Source organism: Struthio camelus, chromosome 1, assembly GCF_040807025.1.
Source record: "Struthio camelus isolate bStrCam1 chromosome 1, bStrCam1.hap1, whole genome shotgun sequence".
Classification (NCBI taxonomy): Eukaryota; Metazoa; Chordata; class Aves; order Struthioniformes; family Struthionidae; genus Struthio; species Struthio camelus.
Window position 1 is genome coordinate 46,777,716 of NC_090942.1, and position 20,035 is coordinate 46,797,750.

Here is a 20,035-nt window from a genome sequence, read left to right on the forward strand (position 1 = left end):
ACAGTATTTAAAGTACTCAGTCATGTGGATCTGTCCAGATGAAAAGCTCAGTCACAGCATAAAGTGTTTTGGGGTTACGTGCTTAACATTCCTCACATAAATACACGAAAGCTCAAGTATTTCAAAAGCAATCTGAATGTTTTATGCTCCAGTACATTGATGGATCAGAAGAAAAAAGTGTATCACCTTTGCATTTGCTTTTTATTGTAGAAAGGATACTTGCAGGAAAACAGAATTTCTGTGCAGTGATGCAAGTTACCTTGAGTGTTAGCTAGATGGCACTGGAACACACTTGTGCTGCTGTAATAAAGTCACTTGTTTGGAACTCAGTCTTTGTTAATTGAAAGTTCAGGAATAAAGTATCTCTTAGCTGCTGCTTTTCTAATCATACATAAATACTTCATCTGTGAAAGTTTTTGATTTTTTTCCTTTTTTTTCCAAAATGCTCCTGATTGTACAAGCTTTCCCATATTGACTAATTATGTTGTCAGAGAAAGACAATACAGGATAAGTAATACTGGAATTTTTGCAGGCCATATTAAATTTTTGGATTTTTCTTTTAGAATGTAAAGTCCTTATTGTAGTATACAAAGGATACCCTTTTCTTTCTCGCTAATCTATAAAAGAACGCTTTCCCGGCTACAGCTATAGAAGGGCAGCATGCTTAGCGTTAATGATATTTTAAAAATATGAATTCTGCATGAATTGCAGTTGTGGGATAAGAGAGAATAATTACGCTCTAAGAAGTTAATTTCCAGCAATAATAGCTGCATCATCAGAAATGGTTAGAAATAACCCCGCCTAGGGGTAAATTGCTGTCTGGCTTTGAATAATGTTAGGAAGTACTCAAAACACAGGTGAATTGGCATAAAATACAGCTTACAGATAGCTTCAGGGTGAAAATGAACAAATTGTAGCATTCAAAAAGCAAAGCTGAAGCACTTTTTCCTCATCATATGTTCTCATCCAGGAAAAAACTTGGTTCCTGCAAAATCCACAGGCATCCTGCGTTATTCTGTACTCATCCACAGTGACTGAAAGGACCTTGGTGCACATTTCTGCTGTCTCCCCACCTACCTCCTCCTCATTGTTACTGCCAACCTTTTTTATAACTAATCTTCTGAAATGTAAATCACTTGTAAACAACTAGGCATTTGTTTAAGGATCTTTCTAGTTGTACTAAGTGTGGAAGATACACAGCAAAAGAGGTTATCAGGTCCTTCTCCTTGAAGGAAATGGTTAAAAGTAGTAATTAAAGCTGCTGGGGAAGTCGCAGGTCATGGGCTTTATCCTTAACACCTTACACACCCAAATTCCAGCTCGAGGCTGCAGGAACCCCTCCAGGAGGGTTCCTACGCTAGCTTGGATCCTAGGCAAACACCCCCCAGCCCTCGAGGCTCTCTCTTCAGCTCTCCTTTACCCAGTGTGGAATCAAGTTTCCTGCCAGATTGGCCTTCCTCCTTCTGACCTTAGAGAAATGCTAGATTTTTTTGCTGGTAATTGCAAAATGCTGTATGTTAGTTGATCTTTTCTAATTGGAAAATGAAATTAATGCAAAAAGAGTTGCCCTTTTATTAGCTTTGTTCCTTTCTGTTGAGGTCAATGACGTTTTTAGAGCAATGGCAAGCCTCAGTACACGAAGAATTAGTTGTTGATGGTGCTTTCGGGAAGATACTGTCTCCAGTTCAAATCAGCGTGTCAGTTTTCTCAGCATTTTAAACCTGTGATTCTGGTCCCAGCCAGACCTTTGAGATATATCTTGCCTGTACCAAGATGACTTTGAATCTTCAAAACTGTATTTTTTTATTTTTTTAGCACACAAAATACTAAAATAAGGCAGAGAGTGCTGTAGAAAGAGAGTTCAGGTTTGCTGGGTGAGGTGAATTCAAATAATAACATTTGAAAGCAAGTTTCCTCATTGCCTGCAGGCAAGGCGAGGCCTCTTCTTGTTTTAGGTACTCTTCATGGTCTTCTCTGGGTCTCTAGGAGAAGTCTGTCCATCGTCTCTGGGACCTGGTTCCCTACTTTTTTTAAGAACCCCCCTGGTTCTCATCTTCACGGCTTAGCGCTTCATATGTCTTTCCCTGTTGTCCCTTGCATTGCAGAAGGTTTTCTCCCTTTTTGAGTTTGTTCTCTCAGAGAAAGGGTAACTTCCTTTTCCTTCACAGCGTCCCCCTTGAACCAGCGCAGAGCTGAATGGTAAGACAGACGGGCAGCCCAACTCTCTTCTGTCAAGCCACAGCCTTTTAACAAAACATACGCATACTGTAAACTGTGAGCAACGAATTATACACTTGTAACATCTGTCCCAGTAGAATCTCAACTTTCAGGAAAAAAACCCCAAAACCAATATACATAGTTCTTATGGTTTTGGCCAATGCTTAAGAATGTAAACCTTTTTAATCTGGGTTTTCAGAAGGCAAATAACAAAATTAAAATGAAGTGGGTTTTCTAGTCTTCTAGTTATTTCTGTGATAAGATTTGAAGTCTGACTGTGAGTTTGACAAGAGCGAGATCAGCCCCAACTGTTCACATTCCTTTCAGAGGGAGGTCTGCTGCAGCCTGGGATTAGCGGCTGTAGGAAGTGTTCTTTGTAATTTAACTATTGGTTTAAGAACTCCTTTATTTATACTTGTAGTATGTGGAAAGTATGTAAACCTCTCACACAAGCACTTGGGGATAGGGCCTAAGAAGAGGCACAGTTGATCCTAAATTGTCATGTTTACCCAACTCCGAAAGGCAGGTCTTCGAGTCCTGTTCAGCTGCTGCCTCTAGTTGAATAGGGTCCCTAGATGCCATAATTAAATCCTTAAGGAGCTGCGTTTAAGCATAGCTTGACAAGTTTATGTGCAGAGCTCTTTGAAAGCTCACCTGGGCTTATGGATCGCACCCACCTTTACTTCAGTGCAGCAGGGATTGCAGTATGCTTCCTCCTATTTGCACCTCAACACATTACAGCTGCCATATCCAGTGACGTAGTAGTGAGGGGTCAGATGAATGCTAAATTAAATACTTTTTCAATAAGATACCGGAATTCAGATCTCCTCCAAAACAAAGAACTCAGGTCATGCTTACTCATGTTCTTTTGTTACCCGTTGGAAACCTGATTATTGCATGCAGAATGGAGCAACTTTGAAAAGAGAAAATTACGGCCTTAAGAAGAGACTGTCTGTGTAGTTTGGTATCTGTCATAGGAAAGAGAGATGGAAATAGGGAAATGCTTGTTTTCTCATGAAAAGGAAGACATTTTCAGTGATTCTGGAAGGTCATGGAGCAAAGGGAAGGAAAATGCAATGCTTTCTAAAGATGACTCTAAAGATGTAGCTGCTTCCAAGTCAGTAGATGATTAAAAAATGGAGGTACTGGAATTTTCAGCATTGTAATGAATGTTTTCATCCTTTTCTGGGTCTCTGCTTTAGTATCTGAAATACTCAGAAATCATATAACCCAGTAATCAGAGATCTGTGATTACCAGAATAATAACTTAGCAGTATTTAAGCAGTTTGCTTCAGAGAAGTACAAATGCCACTACAGAGAATTCCATTTCTCCCTCACATTTCAGTTCCTTGTTAGATATGTGAATTGTGACGCTGTGATTTTGAATAACTGGAAAAATCGCAAAGTCTCTGCCAGTGACTCCTGAAAAATTTAGCAGTTGCCATCCCTGAATATATTTTGGTTAATGATTTTTTATGTTCTTGTGCAGTTAAGAGGAATTTTAATGAAACTTGGCTGTATGTAAATTAAAAATGTTAGCCTTTACAAGTCATATTTTTCATCACTGAAATAAATATTGTTAGCTAGGTAAATCCATAATGAGTGAATAGTTCTAGTCTTTAAAGGTTATCCTCATTTTTTTTCTAAGCAAGGCCAGGAAATGTACGTGCTGCATTGATTGGCAAAGTTGAGAAGTGCATACATGATTAATAACGTCTGACTTTTTACAGTCTAGTTGTTCTCATGAAAATCAATTGTGTGTGGTCAAACCCTTTCTGTGATATCTCAGGGAGCGTAATGCTAAAAAACGGCAGGTAGCTTGCCGTGTTGATTCTTGTAGGCAAAAAAAGGAAGTTTGGAATCTATTACGTGGAAATTAGCCATGTCCTCATTAGGAAGTTGGAAAAAAAGGGAAGAATAAAAAACTTTGAAATGAAAAAGGATGTTTATGCCATGTCTGTCCCACCCACAGAGGATGTTTATACTGTTGGCTGGGCATCTTGGCTCTTCAGTGGAAGTTATAGCAATTCTTTTTAAGTCTGTTTTTCTTTTCTCTTTTCCCTCTAGATCTCCCATACTGTCCTCTGGAACCACTTTTTAGTGCCTGCGGAGGTTTATAGCTTCAAAGGTGGGTGGAGGGGAGCTAGCTATGGAGATGATGGTAGTAGGAGAATCTCATCATGTTAAGTGCTGCAATTATTTGGGTTGTGCCCATCCAGGATAGGCAGAGTTTATTGAGTCTCTTTAAAAGACTGGGAGCTAGCCAAATTAGAATTGCTGGCAACTACTCTGATAAATAGATATTCAGAAGTTTAAAGTCAGAGAAGAAGAAAAGAGGGCTCTCAAAGGTTTCTAAACTATGGAAGTCGTCTTTCTCTCTTTTCTCTTTCTTTTTCTCTCTTTTCTCTTTCTTTTCCCTCTTTTCTGTTTCCCTTCCCTTCCCTCATGTTCAAACGTATGTCAGTCTCTTTTTCTTTGCTCTGTCATTAATTTTGAATAGTTCTACTATTACTTGTGCTGCTCCTCCCCCTCCCCCTTGATTCTTTCCTTTCTCTTTGGGAAAATAAAGGATAAGAACTTGAGTTTCTTCTTATTTCAAGCCATGACTGTTCTCCTGTGTCTTGGCTTCTTTCACCCTCACCACTTGGTTCATGATCCTAGTTTGTCTCTGTGAAATTATTAGTTTCTTGTGAGATTTCCTTCCGTTCCTATAGTATTTATGACTTTTTACCCCACATCTTCCCCCACAAAGGGAAAAACAATTCTTTGAAAATTCTCCATTTTATCATTATCTTCTTTTAAGGAAGAAGAATTCCAGGATCATTTTCGCCATTCCTATGTGAAGCAAGAATCTGATAACAGCGCTGTGTATTAAGAAGAGAGCAAATTCTTTCAGTCCTATTGTGCTAAAAGCCTCATTTCTACTTTGCACGCTTTTTAGCTGAAAGCTACATGAAAATAAGAGGTCTTTTTGTAGCTAAAAATGCCTTGACTTCTCTAGGCTATTTTCTTCCTTAATGGCACGCAGCAATAGTATCATTGTCACCGTGGTGGTGTAAAAATATAGCAAAGTTTATGGGAAGAGGTAATATCTTTTATTAGACCAGCTGTCCATTTTTGGCCCATTTTTTCCGATTACAGTGTGTGTGCTTTTCTAGCTATGCTGCTTGCTCTCATAAAAGATGCTGTCTCTCCCTTGTCTCACTTAATATGTAGGAACAGTAAATCTTTTGAATCTTTTTTTCTTAGTGAAATACTGGCAAGCAAGGTGACTGATGATACTTCAAAACTGATTAGTTCTTTCAAATCAGTTTAACTGGACTTATTTTATAGCTGTGTACCTGGATATTTAAATCATACAATTCTGGAATAGTAAATAGCAGATAATATTGTATCTGGCCTTCCTGGGACCCAATGTTGGATCATGTTAGATTTTACAAGACATTAGGCATAAAGGCACACTTCACCATTTCCAAAGGCACCATTGCCTTTCAGTGTGGTTAAGTGGCTGAAGTAAACAAAGGTGAGACTAAAAGATTGAAAGCTCCTACTTAGGCTAGATATGTGTGTGGCAGAAGCACTTTCGAAGAACATTTCCAGATCTCAAAGTAAAAGAGGTCACTATTGTATGTGATAGTGTTGCTTAATTATTTGTGTATAACTGACACTTATGAGGGAGCAGAGCCTTTTTATGCTCTGTAGAAACATCTTTATGAATTCTCGTGACTTTCGCAAGCTTAACATCTAAATTTAGAGGCAGCAAGGAAAAATTAGAGCAAAAGGAAGTGGAAGGGGGTTAAGTGATATGCTTAATATAATTCAGCATGTCCAAGGCAGAACCGGTGGTAGAAGAATCATCTCGATCTGGTATCAGGGCGTTTCATCATAGTATTTTTAGCAAGACTTTGGAAGAATATCCACTTTTGGGAGGGAAGCACTCCACCCGTGATAGAGAGATGGAAGAGATTTCAGAGGGGGTTTTAAGGCACTGTTGATGAGGGAGGTGATGGTGGATTTGTGGGCAGAGCGGATGGTTTGAAGTGTAGACAAAAGACTAGCAGTGGACAAGTTCATCCTAAGTGTCTGAAAGTCCTCAGGGAGCTGAAGATGTACATACCTTTAAGGGACAAGGAAATATATCACAGAATTTTCAGCAGGATTTATGAGTTTGTACCCTTAGTAGCTTGACAGTTTGCAGAACTTCAGTACTGAACTTGAAAACAAGCAGCTTGTGCAAAATAGATCCTAGGACATTCCTAGACTGCAAGGGCAGGAAGGACTTTTGCGGCCAGGTAATCCTTCCTCCGGTGTAACAGCTCTAGGGCTTCTTGTGTTAATATAACCTATGCATCTTTTATGCTTAGTGGAGCTTCATTTGTTTTCAAAGATTTAGAAAAATGAATGTTGAAATGCTACTACTTACATAAGTTCAGTTGCAACTATTAAATTTTTAAGTGTTACCAGTACAAGGCTCAATATGCAGGAGAAGCAGAGATGTGCGTGGGTAGTACTACAGTGGATGGCAAGAGTGCAGCTGCCCAAGTTGATGTTCTGGAAAGCCTAGATTTGATAGATGTCTTTAGTAGCAGTCACGGTCCAGCCAGATCTCACTGTATGCTGTTCCTTTAGTTGGGCTAACACAATGTCAGTGTATTTGAGGAACTGATCACCCTGGAACCAATAAGAAAACAAATGAAAAGTTCGTAAAGCAACAGTGCTATCTAAGTGCTCATATTGTAAAACAACAGACTGAGTTTACTAGTGAAAAAATAAATGTGACTTGGGAGTTAGTCCAATTCTGCCTGGTTTTTTGATTTTAAGAAATTTGACATAGTCTGCTCCATTGTCTTCTCCCCACCTTCACAATCCCACTCTTCATTAACAAATTAAATAATGTAATCTAGAAGCTGGGTTATTAGTTTCTAACATGTGATTATGTGCCCATCTCATGCATGAAGGCTATGTCATAAGTGGTACAGAACTTTTTTTTTTTTTTTTTCCCTAGCAATATTGAGGCCTGGATGTTGCTTTGCTCTGGATTTGGGGTGAGGGGAGGACTCGAGGTGTGAAATTTAATTTGAGTCAACGGCACCCTTAGTGTGCCCCTGAGGAAGAGCATGTTGGAAGTTCTGTAGCACAGAACTTCTGTTTTATTTATTGAGGGAAGTTACCTCTCTGCTCTTTTGTTGCTGCTTTGCCAGCCTTGCTTCAGGGCACAAGTTTGTCTTGTTTGCATTTTGGAGTGCCTGACCTCATGCAACCTAGCTGACTAAACCTCATTTTGTTATATGGAACTATGTTGATCTGCTAATCTCTACAAATCTGTGTTTTATATTTGAGAATGCTTATTGAAAACAAACCAAAAGCTCAAAATAGGAACAACTTTGAGGATTTTCTTATTTTGATGGTTTTACTTTAGCAGAAACACTCAGTGATGTGGGTGTCTGCATAATATAATATATCCTCTTCCAAATCCTGTCTCTTTTGAGTTCTCGAAGAAATCCCACACTCATCAAATGATTTTCTATTACGATAACTTGGAGAGAGAACTGCCATCCTTCAGCCTTCCCACTGAGTCAAGTCTCGTTATGAATCATCTCTTTATGGTTCCAAAATGCTGGGCTCCCAGACTTCCCTCATGAACGAGACTGGAATGAATTTCATAATGGCTGGCTATTTACACCAGAGCCACACGCAGTAAAGACTGTTGCAGTTTATTTCCTTGATGCAGGAAACATTCGCAAAGCCGCAGGCCTACAAACCAAGAATTAATAGGGAAACTGTGTTGTTTGCATGTATGTGTGTATGTGAATAAACGCGTGCAGGCAAAATGAATTACCTTTGCACCCTTTTTGTCTCCCCTCCCCCTTTTTTGGTTCCAAAAAGTGGCGAAACTTATGTAACACAAATATTTTGATAATAGAACTGAATATATTTAGCAAAAATTAAATTCCTGAATTTCTCCTAAAAGGATTTTTTTTCCCACATTTCCTTCATAAAAGCTGGCTTGTTTTACAACTAAACTGGTCTGACCACAGCTCATTGCCTGATAGGTAATGTTAAAGATCTTATTTTAAGCTCAACAAGATCATTGCGTAGACGTTCGAATAATTTTAGTGTAACAGGTTAGGGGCTTCAGCATACCCTTTACAGTACCAGTAGTTGAACTCCTTTAAATACTTCAGCCCCAGATAGTTTGGTTGAGAAGTATCTTGTTATTGGTTCACAGGAGATTGCTGACTGCTTCATTTCTTCACATTAGCTTAATGGGGAATAATGAGTCACCCTGCCAATTACGTACCCCTTGATACGAAGTAAGTTTTGTCATCCGTACTCTAGCTCCGCATGTTGCATTTCTCTTTCTTTTATTTGGATTATTAAGGATTTGATCTTGCATTACTGAGGTCAGCAATTGCTTTACCTTTAACTCTGTTTGAGTCTGGATCACACCCTAATAACGCAGTTCATGTTTTTAAAAGGATTATGTTTAAATGTCCTTTTAAATACCCTTTTGAAAAGGTGTTTAGGCCAAGGGCAGAAATAAATGAACTCTAAAAGTAGGAAGATTTTTATCTCCTTTATATTTCATGTGTAGGAAAACAAGGTAGAAATCCTATTATTTTTCTCAAACCTGCTGCTGGGGAAGTTTCCTTTTGAAGTGTAGCAGTTTTTATTATTGGTGAAATATTCTCATATATGTTTGTGCATTTCTATACCCGTGGTATCTTTGCAGCACTCCTTGCTGGCCAGTACCATCAGGTGGTCATTATTTATGTAGCTAGCAAATGCTATTTGCTGCAAAATGTTTAATTTGTTCTCTCAATTTGTATTCTAATAGGTTTTCATTCCAGTTTCTATTAAGTGTATTCAATATGGAATGAATACTAAAAGCTTCCCGCAAAATTAGCCCAGGACATAGCAAGCTCTCTCTTCTTCAAATTAGTCTGAGCCTAACTGATTCTGCAAGAAACTAACTTAATCTAATGAAAAGAAGAACAAATAAAAAGCTGTTATTTAAATGCTAATTTATCTAGTCTTACTTCTCTGAGATGGCTGTATTACTGGTCAGGCCTTAAGGCTGCCTCTTTTTTCTGTTTTTTTTTTTTTTCCCCTTCCTCTCTTTTTAGCATGTTATTCTTAAAATGTCCAAGCATATATCTCCAGAATATTGTTGCCAGGGCTTTACAGCCTCCTGGTTAGCTGCATGGGAGGCAAGACTAGGTTAGATGGCAAAAGGAGGCTTGTAGATGTGCTCCAGATAATTTGTTTTTGTTGAGAGTGTGAGAGAAGTTCTTCACAATATACTTGGAAACCAAGCTTTTCATCCATGGCAGTAACCTGCTGTTTACTAGCACTGTCTCTGAATTACCTTTAATCTGCTTAGGCAGTGACTTTGGATCTTTAAGGTATAAAATTCTTATTCTATAAATCATTTTTATGAAGGCTTCTGAGACTGATACTCGTTGCTATGTTGCACTTTGCTTCTCCAGTTCTTTTTGGTTCCCATTGCAATTGAAAATGAGATGTTACTGTAGCATAGTATATCTGGAAATTATACAAAGATTGCATCCAGCTCATGGGAGACGTTCGTTAGGCTGCTATTTATAATGAGAACTGCATGTACTTCTGGAATTAATAACCAACAGGCTGATGCTGTGAAATTTATTCCTACTTCTAAAGGTACTGGCTACGAGCATCACACACACACACAGTTGAGCTACTTGTGACTGTTCTTGGCCATGCTCCTGTATCACCTTGTGTGTGTGTGGTGGCGGTGGTGATATTTTTTACAACCCTTTTTTCAGTCACTACGTGGCCTTGTATTCAGTACGTCACACAAACCTTCTAAGATGCTTAATCGTTACCTCTGCTTTTTTCCTATCTTGCCAAACCAAAAAAAAAACCTGAAAATGAACTATCTGCACCAAGAAACAGCTGCTAATATTTCTTCTCAAAGGAAAAAAGTGACTTCTTACCATGACTTTAATAGAATCTTGCTTTATAATAGGAACGTCCTTCTGAGCTAAATTTTAGGTTCCGTATTTCACATGGTGGAATTCCAATATTGTCTGTGTTCTTTTTGAAAATGTTTTAGGTGTTTTACCTTATTAAAGTTTTATTAAAATTTTGCCTTATTAAAAGAATTACATGTTCCAAAAAGTAATATTTTTTCTTTGTTATGAATATAATTACAAGAGAACATTGCTGCTTGTTCTTTCCCTATATTTTTAAAGGTACAAATACAATAAAACACCTAAAGTTTTGTGGTGGCAGATGGAAAACAAAGGAAAAAACTCATAGATGCTGCTTGTTCTCCCCTGTAGAAACAGATGTTTGTAGCTCTATGGACTTCTAGCTGATGGACTTCTATTATATCTGGATAGCTTCTTCTGTCAAAATCTAGAGCATACCTGTTATTTATGTCATATACAGTTTTGATATTGATGATTTTCCCCTAACTGTATTGATAAAGCTGGTTAGTCCTTGCCAGAGGCTTAATTTGGGATTAAATAACATCTTTGCTCATAAAATCCATTTATATTAGTTAGTTACAAAGTCTATGTCTATCTGCAGTTTTGAATGTCTTAGCGTGTTTATGTTTCTCTTTCACTGAATATTAAACACGCTGTCAGGCTTTAATTTTCCTTTAGTGTAGGAAACATGTGAAATGTGCCATAATAATTTCCGGCAGTAGCTTTCTGGGTAGGAGCGCGGTGTATGCTCTGGGAGTCATTTTATGCTTTTCTTTCGTCTTGATCACAGCTGTACATTGTACAGCAGAGCAGAACAAACTTCCTTTAGAAGAAAAAATGCGTCTCCGTCGGTTCAGGTGATGCGGACTTTAATAAGCTGTCAACATTTGTTGTTCACACGGTGCGAGTAGTTCCAAAGCGTTGTCAGGTCAGACTTATTTCACGCAGTACGGGGCAATCACTGTAGGCTTCAGCCTTGCATGTTCGTTCCCAGGTGTGTTCGTTGCCCATGAGGACCAGGCGGCTGAGGACCAGCAGAAGGCTTTAGCAGATAGCCTCCCCCGAAGGGTTTTGGCCAAGCTTGCTTTCCTCCCAGCACTCTACCCGTACTGCTTGCCAAGTTGATCAAAGCGTAGTGCTACATCCTGCTGGGTGCCAGAGCCAGGCCAGTGCCCTCTGCGGGAGACTGCGGTGGCCCCGTGGGGTCCTGTGGCTGTGGGGAGCTGGTGCTCTTCTGCACAGCTGCAGTTTCCCCCCCGGCAAAAAAGCTGTTGCAAACGCAATGCCAAGACTTGTGATATGGTATGTTTGCATGGTTATTTAGGGTTTCCAAACATGTTGATAAGGCCTCCTTTAAAAATTGTTGACCGTTTTCCATTTTGTTATGTATGCTGTTAGCTTTTTGCAGTATCTTTCATGGATTATTTCCTTTTGCTCTTGTTTTTGCTTAACAACTTTTTTGTCTTGTATGTTATCAAGGAGCTGCAACATTGTAGTGGCAACTTTTTAAGTCTGCTCTGTTGTTAGTATTCTCACTTGGTGAGTTTAAATGTGTTGTAAATTGTCATAGTAATGCTGACATCAATGGCACGCTTCTACAAAGCAGAAAGCTTGAATAATAATAATTATCATTTTATAACAAATAGAACCAATATCTACATTGTTTGATATTGCGCTTAAGTTCCTGACGCAAAGTATTCATCTTCTTTTTTTGTGTGTGTTTTTGTTTTTTTGTTATTGCAACACACATATGTATCTTGGGGAGAAGGATGTGTTTGGGGAAAAAGGGGTGGGCAGAACAGGGAATGTATCAAGAAAAGATGTGGACTTTTCATTACAGTGGCCAGGTTAGAAAAGATTCAGTGATCCTCTCAGATTATGTTTTTTATTAATCTTTTTTTTTGAAATTTTCTTTCTTTTTTTTTTCCTCATAACTTTCTAAGAGTATTTATACCTGAGATCACACAATAGCATTAAAAAAAAATGCTCTTAAGGCTAGATAGTGTCTTAAGTGCAGAGATCATCATTGGATTGATGGGTTACGTGGAGAGTATAAATCATTAGTAAATATGATGGAGGTTTAAAAAAAAGAACATGGGATGGATTTGTATGTTTGTAACCAGTGGGGGGGAAAAAGTGTTATTTTGTGAGAAGGTATTAAAAATGTTCAGAAGATGGTAATGTGGCTGGGGGAACAAAGCATGAGGATCGTCTTAACTAGTGTTTTGCCAGAATTGGAGGGAAGTGAAGCAAGTGTTAAGACAAAGTAGGGCTGCTGTAAGCAAGCTGTCGTACCTAAGGCAGAAACGACTGGAGTGTGGATAAATTCTGTTTTTCAAGGTCATGAGGAGAAAATGTGTCAAAAAATATAGATATAGACAGATATATGCTTTTTTGGTAGAAGCTGTGCCAAAATTTCTTTCAAATTCTGGTGGTACTGTTGTTGTAATCCCAAAAGAAGTTATGCCTACAGGTTACCTCAAGAGGCCGTACGGTGCGTCATTCTGTCCCTAAAACAGAACTGACAATACTTCTGACTTTCCCCACAAGTTATGCGTTTAATCTATTCTTAAAGGCAGCATAAAGCCAAATAGCCAACCTCCAAGGTAAATAGTTCTGGTGCATCCCTATATTTAGCAATGGAAGGCATCTCCTAACATCTAACCTGAATCTTTCTTTGACTTAAGCTTGTTACCCGTGTCCAAAGGATAAGAATATAGAGAACAGATTATTCCTTCCTTGTTTGCCATAGTCATTTATGTAGTTGGAGGCAGCTGTCATGTCTAAACAGCTTGTTCTTTCATTCTTTCCTCATGGGACGTGTTCTTCTAGATCACCAGTCAGCCTTATCCCCCTCCTCTCACCTCTCTTTAGTTTATCCACGTATTTCTGAAAGTTCTGTGCTGAAACCAGACAGTTTTAGGAATTACTAGTACAGAGAAGTGGAAAGATTAGTTCACATGCCTTGAATGGATGTGCTTTTGTCTGTGGTCCCTGTATGGTGTTTACCTTTTCAGCAATGGTTTAAAACAGTTGCTTTGTGTTCAGCTTGTGATCTGCTGTAAGCCTAGATGCTTCTCGGATGAAGAGCCAGCTGCATGTTCCACATCTCTTAATTGTGTTGTTTTAAGCAGTTCAGGCTTGCCCGTGTCCTGTGCAGTATTCTTTTGCAGAACATTTCTTGTTTTTTCAAGATCATTTTGAATTCCGGTTCTGCCTTGCAACATACTTGCATGTTCAGTGAGCTCTCAGAAGTTTGGCTAGTGCAGAAAGTACCTTCAATTCACTGCAAAACCAATCAAATGAGATAAGACCTGTTAAATGAAGCACAGGTATGATTGTTGGACCACCTATCTAGCCATATTCTGGTAACAGTAGTGCTGGACAGAATTACTGAGCAATCTAGCAATTCACTACCGTCTGTTAGTCTTTGTGGGCTTGTACCTCCTGCATTCTTGCTGCCACAGATGGCTGGATTAACTCTGGGTAGATGTATTTAGCTTCATAATTGTCATGCATGCTGCGTTTGGCTGTGTAGGCTTTACCCTCTGAGAGCTGCTCTCTTCTGCACTGGTCATGTTCACAGACTGATCAAGCTAGTGTCATCTCTTCCACTCTGGCACAATCTCCAGTCATTCAGATAGTTGGGCTTCTTAATGCTGCTTATCTTTTCCCCAGTAGTCCTTCCATCTGTTCTTTCTCTGGAGAGGCTGGAGTGCTTTTAGTTGAAAGATTTGCACCAGAGGAAGACGGGCAATTTTAAATGCCAATGTTTATAACTCACTTGTAGTAAAGCAAATCAAAAGTAATAAGGACTGCTTAAATTCTGCTACTATCTGACTACAATAAAGAATATGTCAGTGTAATCTTCACTTGTTTTATAAATACACTAACTTCCTTGCTGAGGAAGAATTGCGTAGGTTAATAACTCTGGAAGTGAGTGGCGTTGAATACATATGTTTGGTCACAGTATGGCAGAAGCTGTAGGCAGAGTGCCAAGTCAGAGGAAGACCTAGCCCCTGAGGCCGCTTTGCTGTATCTGCGGTGTAGATGGGCTAACTTCATGTCACGGGCCACGCAAGCAGATCAAGAGGGATGAGGGAGAGGGGAGGAGGCGAGAGCTGGGAGCGGGAAAGGCCACGGTCAGCTCTGAGACTCGGCACTGGTCGCAGTTAGGGAAGCAAATACCTTCATCCCTGGTGTGGATCCTGTTTGAGCTCTTGTTCGGCTCGAACTCAGCTGAGCTGTGATCCAGGAACCTCTGCCTGTCGCGGAAACAAGATACTGTCAGTCTAGTGATTCGGCAGCATCTCGCTACTTTGGGGAGCCGCAGTTCTCAAGCCAACGTATTTTCAAGGAGCTATCGGTTGGAAAAGAAACTCTCTTGTGGGTAGCACTTAGTGATTTACCCACTTTCTTTTTTGCATTTCCAGTGTTCTAAAAATAGCGTTTTGTGTGTGGCTAGCCCCTGTGATTTTGATATTTGGATGTGCCTTACTTAATGCTTCTTTGTGAAATGGACAGGGTGAGATTAAAAGAATATTGTCTTTTGGAAATACTCTGGATACAGGTTAGGTGATGACTGAGCTTTGGCAGGGGCTGCCCAATCAAGAAGCCTGCTGCAATGCTTCGTTCGAGAGCTGTATAATGGAGTGAGGAATTAGGATTTAATGCAAGGGAAATGTACAATGTGGGTGGGTCATGCAGATGGATTTTGGTAGGGGGATGAAAGGGGTTTCTGCAGTCACAAGCACTAAAACTGCAGTGGTGGTTCTTGACTGTTAGCAGAGCAGGAGAGATGTTAAACCTGATCTAAATCAGTGCTTTTTGTTTTTTTGTTTTTTTTTTTCTCTTCAGATGAAAATGACTGCTTATGAAAGGTTAGAGGATTTATGAGGGTGTCAAAACATATGGCAGATGGGCTGGATTAGGACTCATGAGGACAGTAATCCAAATCCTTGCTGCCAAGCATTACAGCGGATCGCTTCCTGCTGCTGGGCTACACTAAGTGTATACAGTCAGAAGGAGCATGGGCTGTCATGAGGCTCAAGGAAGAGCTGCTAGTGAAAGTGCTTATCTGGCAGACAATTCTGAAAGCACCTTTTTTGAGGGCAGAAGTCCATTGGGAAATCGATTATTGTTTACTTGTAAAAAATTGCTGCAACAGTTTTTTTTAAATTATTATTATTGTTCTCTATACAAGGTCTGGAAGAAGATTAAAACCAAAATGTGAGTTAAACCTTTATTATCGCTGAGTACAGTGTGGTAAAAGCCATACAAAATCATGTGGTGAAGTGTTGAGCGAGAAAAAAGGAGTTGGTCATTCTCCTTCTAAGCCAGCATTATCTGTTTGTCATTAAACAAATATATGGTGTCCTACTTTAAATTTTTGTGACAGAAGTTTAAGCGTTAGGGAGGATTTCAGTCTCAGTTTTAGACTAAATCCAGAGAGAGTGCCTCTGAAATCTGTGAAACTACAATGAGACCTCTGGGTTACGCAGGTTATTAGTAGCTGCAGTTACATGTAGTTAATTTTAAAAAGATGTCAGAATACTAGCTTTTGAGAAGAGCCATGTCTGAAAGAGTTTCTAGGGAAGGATGCAAAGCATTTGCATCTGAGCCAGTGAGAGGGTATTTGCCCCCCTCTCCTGTGATTAAGCTAAAGAATCTACCAAAGCGTGCTCTCTAGTTAACTAACGTTGTACAGCATGAGATATGGATATGCTGGTGTGGAAAATCACCTAAAGTCAGATACCTCTGAGCTCTACAAGTGAATGCATAGATACTTGATTTTATTCTGGTGTAAAATGTAAAGAAAAGAAACGTATTCTAAAAGCATGAAACATGATATGCTTATAGAAATACTGTGTTCTTTATAGAACCAAAAAAGACTGAGGGATCCAGACCTTACAGATCTTAAATTGAGGCTTAAAAGGAGAGGCTGCAGATAGTTAGTTGAGCAATGAGGATGGATTAGCTTTGCGGTGGAGACTGTCTTCTAGAGCTAGGGAGACTGGGCAAGCTTTTTGTTACTGCGTTAGGATGTATGAATCGGATCTGAATTGGTTTTAGCAGGTTTCCCTATTATGCATGAGGAATGGCAGATCTGCTCTAGCCTGGTTTTGTTGAAGAGCTTTGTAACATGAACTTTCTCAGCATTTAATTGAAAAGGGCAATTATTAGATCTCTGACAAAGGGAGATTTTCTTCCCCTTGTTAAGTTAGGTAAGTATTAACAAAATAACAAGGCAACAAAGCAGCCTAAGCAATCCATGAAAGCACGTTTCTCATCTCTGTTAATCAAGTTTCACTTTCTTAGTATTTGAGATGTCTTAATCTTACTAGTGATATAGTCCTTATAGTCCTTCAGGAAAGACCTTATCTCAATTTCTAAGCATTCTTTCCAAAAAAAAAAAAAAAAAAGCCTTCCATTTCTGAGCCTCTGTCTTTCTAGGTAACCTCCTTTATTCCTCTTCAGAAAATATAGAAGGATATATTAAAAAAAAAAAAAGAAAAGTTAAAGCAGAACATAAGTTGTTACAATGAGGGCATACATACAAGCCATGAAATTTGGAAAGTCTTTGTATTTCGAACATAAACTTAGGTTGGAGTTTCAGTGATAACCAGTTTTAACATTTAAACAATCCCATCAGCCGGGGAAAACAGTATCTGAGGTGAGTCACAAAGTATTGTGCTACCTGCAAATACAAGTATGTTGTTACAGTAGGCTTGCCCAGGCATAAAATCATCATAGAGTGTAGATCTGGATTTCGGTTGGTTTATTACCAAAAAATAGTTGATTTTCCAGGATATGGAACTATACAAAAACAAATGAATCAAACAATGTAATCAATATCGCAAATGAAATATGCGAACTCAGACTTTGCTTCATATATGAAAAACGCTAGCATTTTTAAGTGGAACTAATATAAATACATAAATCACTTTCATCATAAATTTGTTTGTTCTCTGCAGGCAGATGCCTCCATTTTATTCTTCCCTATCTCCACAAAATTGAATGAATTAATCTAACTGCCATTAAATATTTTAGAATTCACAAGGAGAAACTCTACCAAATCAGGAAAAGGAATAAATTTCTCAATGAGATGAGCAGATAAATCATGATGACTAGACCACATCTTGTTACTGGAACATCAGTAACCTACTGAAAGAAAACTATTAACAGTTGACCTAAAACGGAGCAGCACAATTGGCTGTATTTCATGATACCGAGGGGATGGTTCCCCCTACAAAGGAGAAGAAATGAGCTGTTTGAAAGCAATAAGATAAACCATTTCGGTGTGAAGTCCTGGTTCTGAACACTGAGAGGAAACAGGCAGTGAAGAACCGGCCCAAGAATGTGTAGTGGGAAATGGAAAAAACAGACTTAACAAAATGAAAAATGATTGACAAGTAATTCTTCATAATAATGGGGGAGAAGATTATCAAAATGCTTACAGTCTGTCTGGAGCTATCTGGCAAACAGTTTTTCTTTTCTTACAAAAGACATCTGAGAAATTGAAATATGAAAGTACACATCTTTTAGCTTTTATAAATACTTTGACAAAGAGACAGTAATCCCGAACAGCTTGTATTTTGGGAGCCCACATGATTCAGAGCAGGATTTGAGCTCATCAGTCCTAGAAATCACTGAGAAAGTCTTACTTCCTTATTCTCATTTAAGCAGAACTGGAATGTTTCTGCAAATCTTCAGAAAAATGAGCACTTTCTGAAGGTGGGGGTAGAGGGGAGCAACAAAGAATTCCAGGTGGCAGATTTTGAGTTATTCCATAAATAAGTGGAGGTTCTTAGAGTTGCTAGCATGATGATACGGGTAGGTAGAGATAGCTGAATGCTTCAGCTAATATCATTTAGATGGGTGTGAAGATATGGAAGGATTTTAGAGCACTAATTTTAATATGGTGTGCTTCAAGAAAAACAAAAACAGCATATCCTTTGGCTGTGAGATGCAAAATCTAATGGGGCCTTCAGTAATAACAGGCAGATCTGAAAGCTCCAAATGATCATTGTAATCCAGTGGTAGGAGCCTGAGGACCTAAATGTGGAACTTGTGCCTGTTTTCCTCTCTTGCCTTGTTGAAAAGTTTATTTGGTTCTCAGAGGAAATAGCTCAGGTTAGGCTTTCAGTAGGGAAAATGGAACCAGCGCTTTCTTGGACAGACAGCCCTATGATCTCTAAAGGCTTGATTCTGTATGATGCAGCCTAAATGAAAGAGCCTGTTCTTTTACGTTAGAGTCAACACTACACCCTAGCATTTTGTGATCCAGATGTCAGAGATGGATATCCACAATGCTTGTAGTCATTACCAAAAAAAAAAAAAAAAAAAAGCATATATATTGATTCCCTTGGTTTATGATTTTGAAGTGTTAAACACCTCATGTTAATTAATACTGATGATTCTTTTTTTGTTTGTTTGTTTCCTTTCAGAGGAAGAATTTGTCCCTCTTCTTCAGCATTGCTTTGTTGACCTCCTGGGGGACTGCACTGCTGGGTGTCCGCTTATACTGGATGGGCAACAAACCACCGAGCTTTTCCAACTCTGACAATCCAGCGGCTGACTCGGACAGTTTTCTCACGCGTACTCTGACCTTCTTTTACCTGCCGACCAAGAACCTTTGGCTATTGCTCTGCCCGGACACCCTCAGCTTTGACTGGTCTATGGATGCTGTGCCTCTTCTTAAAGCAGTCAGCGACTGGAGGAACCTACACACTGTGGCCTTCTACGCTGGACTCCTCCTCCTTGCCTACTCTAGCTTGAAGCGCTCCAGCAATGAGAGAGAGTGCAATGGGAAAACAGTGATGAACGGCAAGCAGAACGCTAATGGGCATAGCTGCCACTCGGAGATGGAGTTTAAGACGTTGGAGGTGAAGTCCAGCTTTGCGTCAAAAGAAGAGAATGGCATAAAAAAGCATGGAGTGCAGAAACTGCCGCTGCCTTCCACTGAGAACATTGTCGTTCTGTCTCTGTCTTTGTTAATAGTGCCCTTTGTTCCTGCCACCAACCTATTTTTCTATGTTGGCTTTGTAATAGCAGAGCGTGTGCTGTATGTTCCTAGTATGGGCTTCTGCCTGCTGGTTACAGTAGGTGTCAGGGCCCTTTATGTCAAAGCCCAAAAGCGCTTTCTGAAGAACTTGGTTTTTTGTTCCACTGCCGCATTAATTGTTTTCTATGGACTCAAGACTGTTGTCAGGAATGGGGACTGGCAGAACGAGGAGATGCTGTATAGGTCAGGGATAAAAGTAAACCCGGCTAAAGGTAACGTTTGCTTTTATAGTGAATGTTTCATTTCTTCCTATCTGTCTTTGTCTTTGAATTGTCTGATTTTATTAACTGTGTTTGAAGAAGATACTTCGGGAAACGTCCATGTAAGTTGCAGTAGCATGAGTGTCAGTAAAAAAGAGGAAAAGCAGGAATGTGTTTTGATTAGGTGTTACAGGTTTGGCATTCGTATGCAGAAAATGAGACCCTAAGGTAAGAGGTTACTTTCTTCTTTGTTAATCTTAGTGCTGTATTTTGAAGTTAAAGATGAAATACTAGTATTACAGACACCACCCTGGTAATTTTCCATTTGGAGTCTGGTATCTGTCACGCTAGTGAAGCTTTTTTTTAATGTTCACTGATTGTTCTGTTCTCTATGAATAGAAAATACAAGAAATAGTAAAGGACAGCATAAGGAAGGTGCTGTTTCTTTATTTCAGTTGACATAAATGACGTCGATACTACATAATAAAAATGAGGAAATGAGGTCATGTTATTAAGAGTAGGAAATGACTGTAGTTCCTCCTGCATACAAGTGCTGTGAAGAGTTACTGTCAAATGGTTAT

The 20,035-nt window shown here is 39.2% G+C and overlaps 1 protein-coding gene across 1 annotated transcript in view; it reads left to right on the forward strand.

Moving 5' to 3' along the window:
- Positions 1–20,035, forward strand: part of TMTC2 (transmembrane O-mannosyltransferase targeting cadherins 2) — a 256,213-nt gene that overhangs the window by 133,033 nt on the left and 103,145 nt on the right. Inside the window, exon 3 of the mRNA XM_068936498.1 lies at positions 18,638–19,466. Coding sequence (XP_068792599.1) covers positions 18,638–19,466 — 829 coding nt within the window. The remainder of the gene's footprint in view (positions 1–18,637; positions 19,467–20,035) is intronic.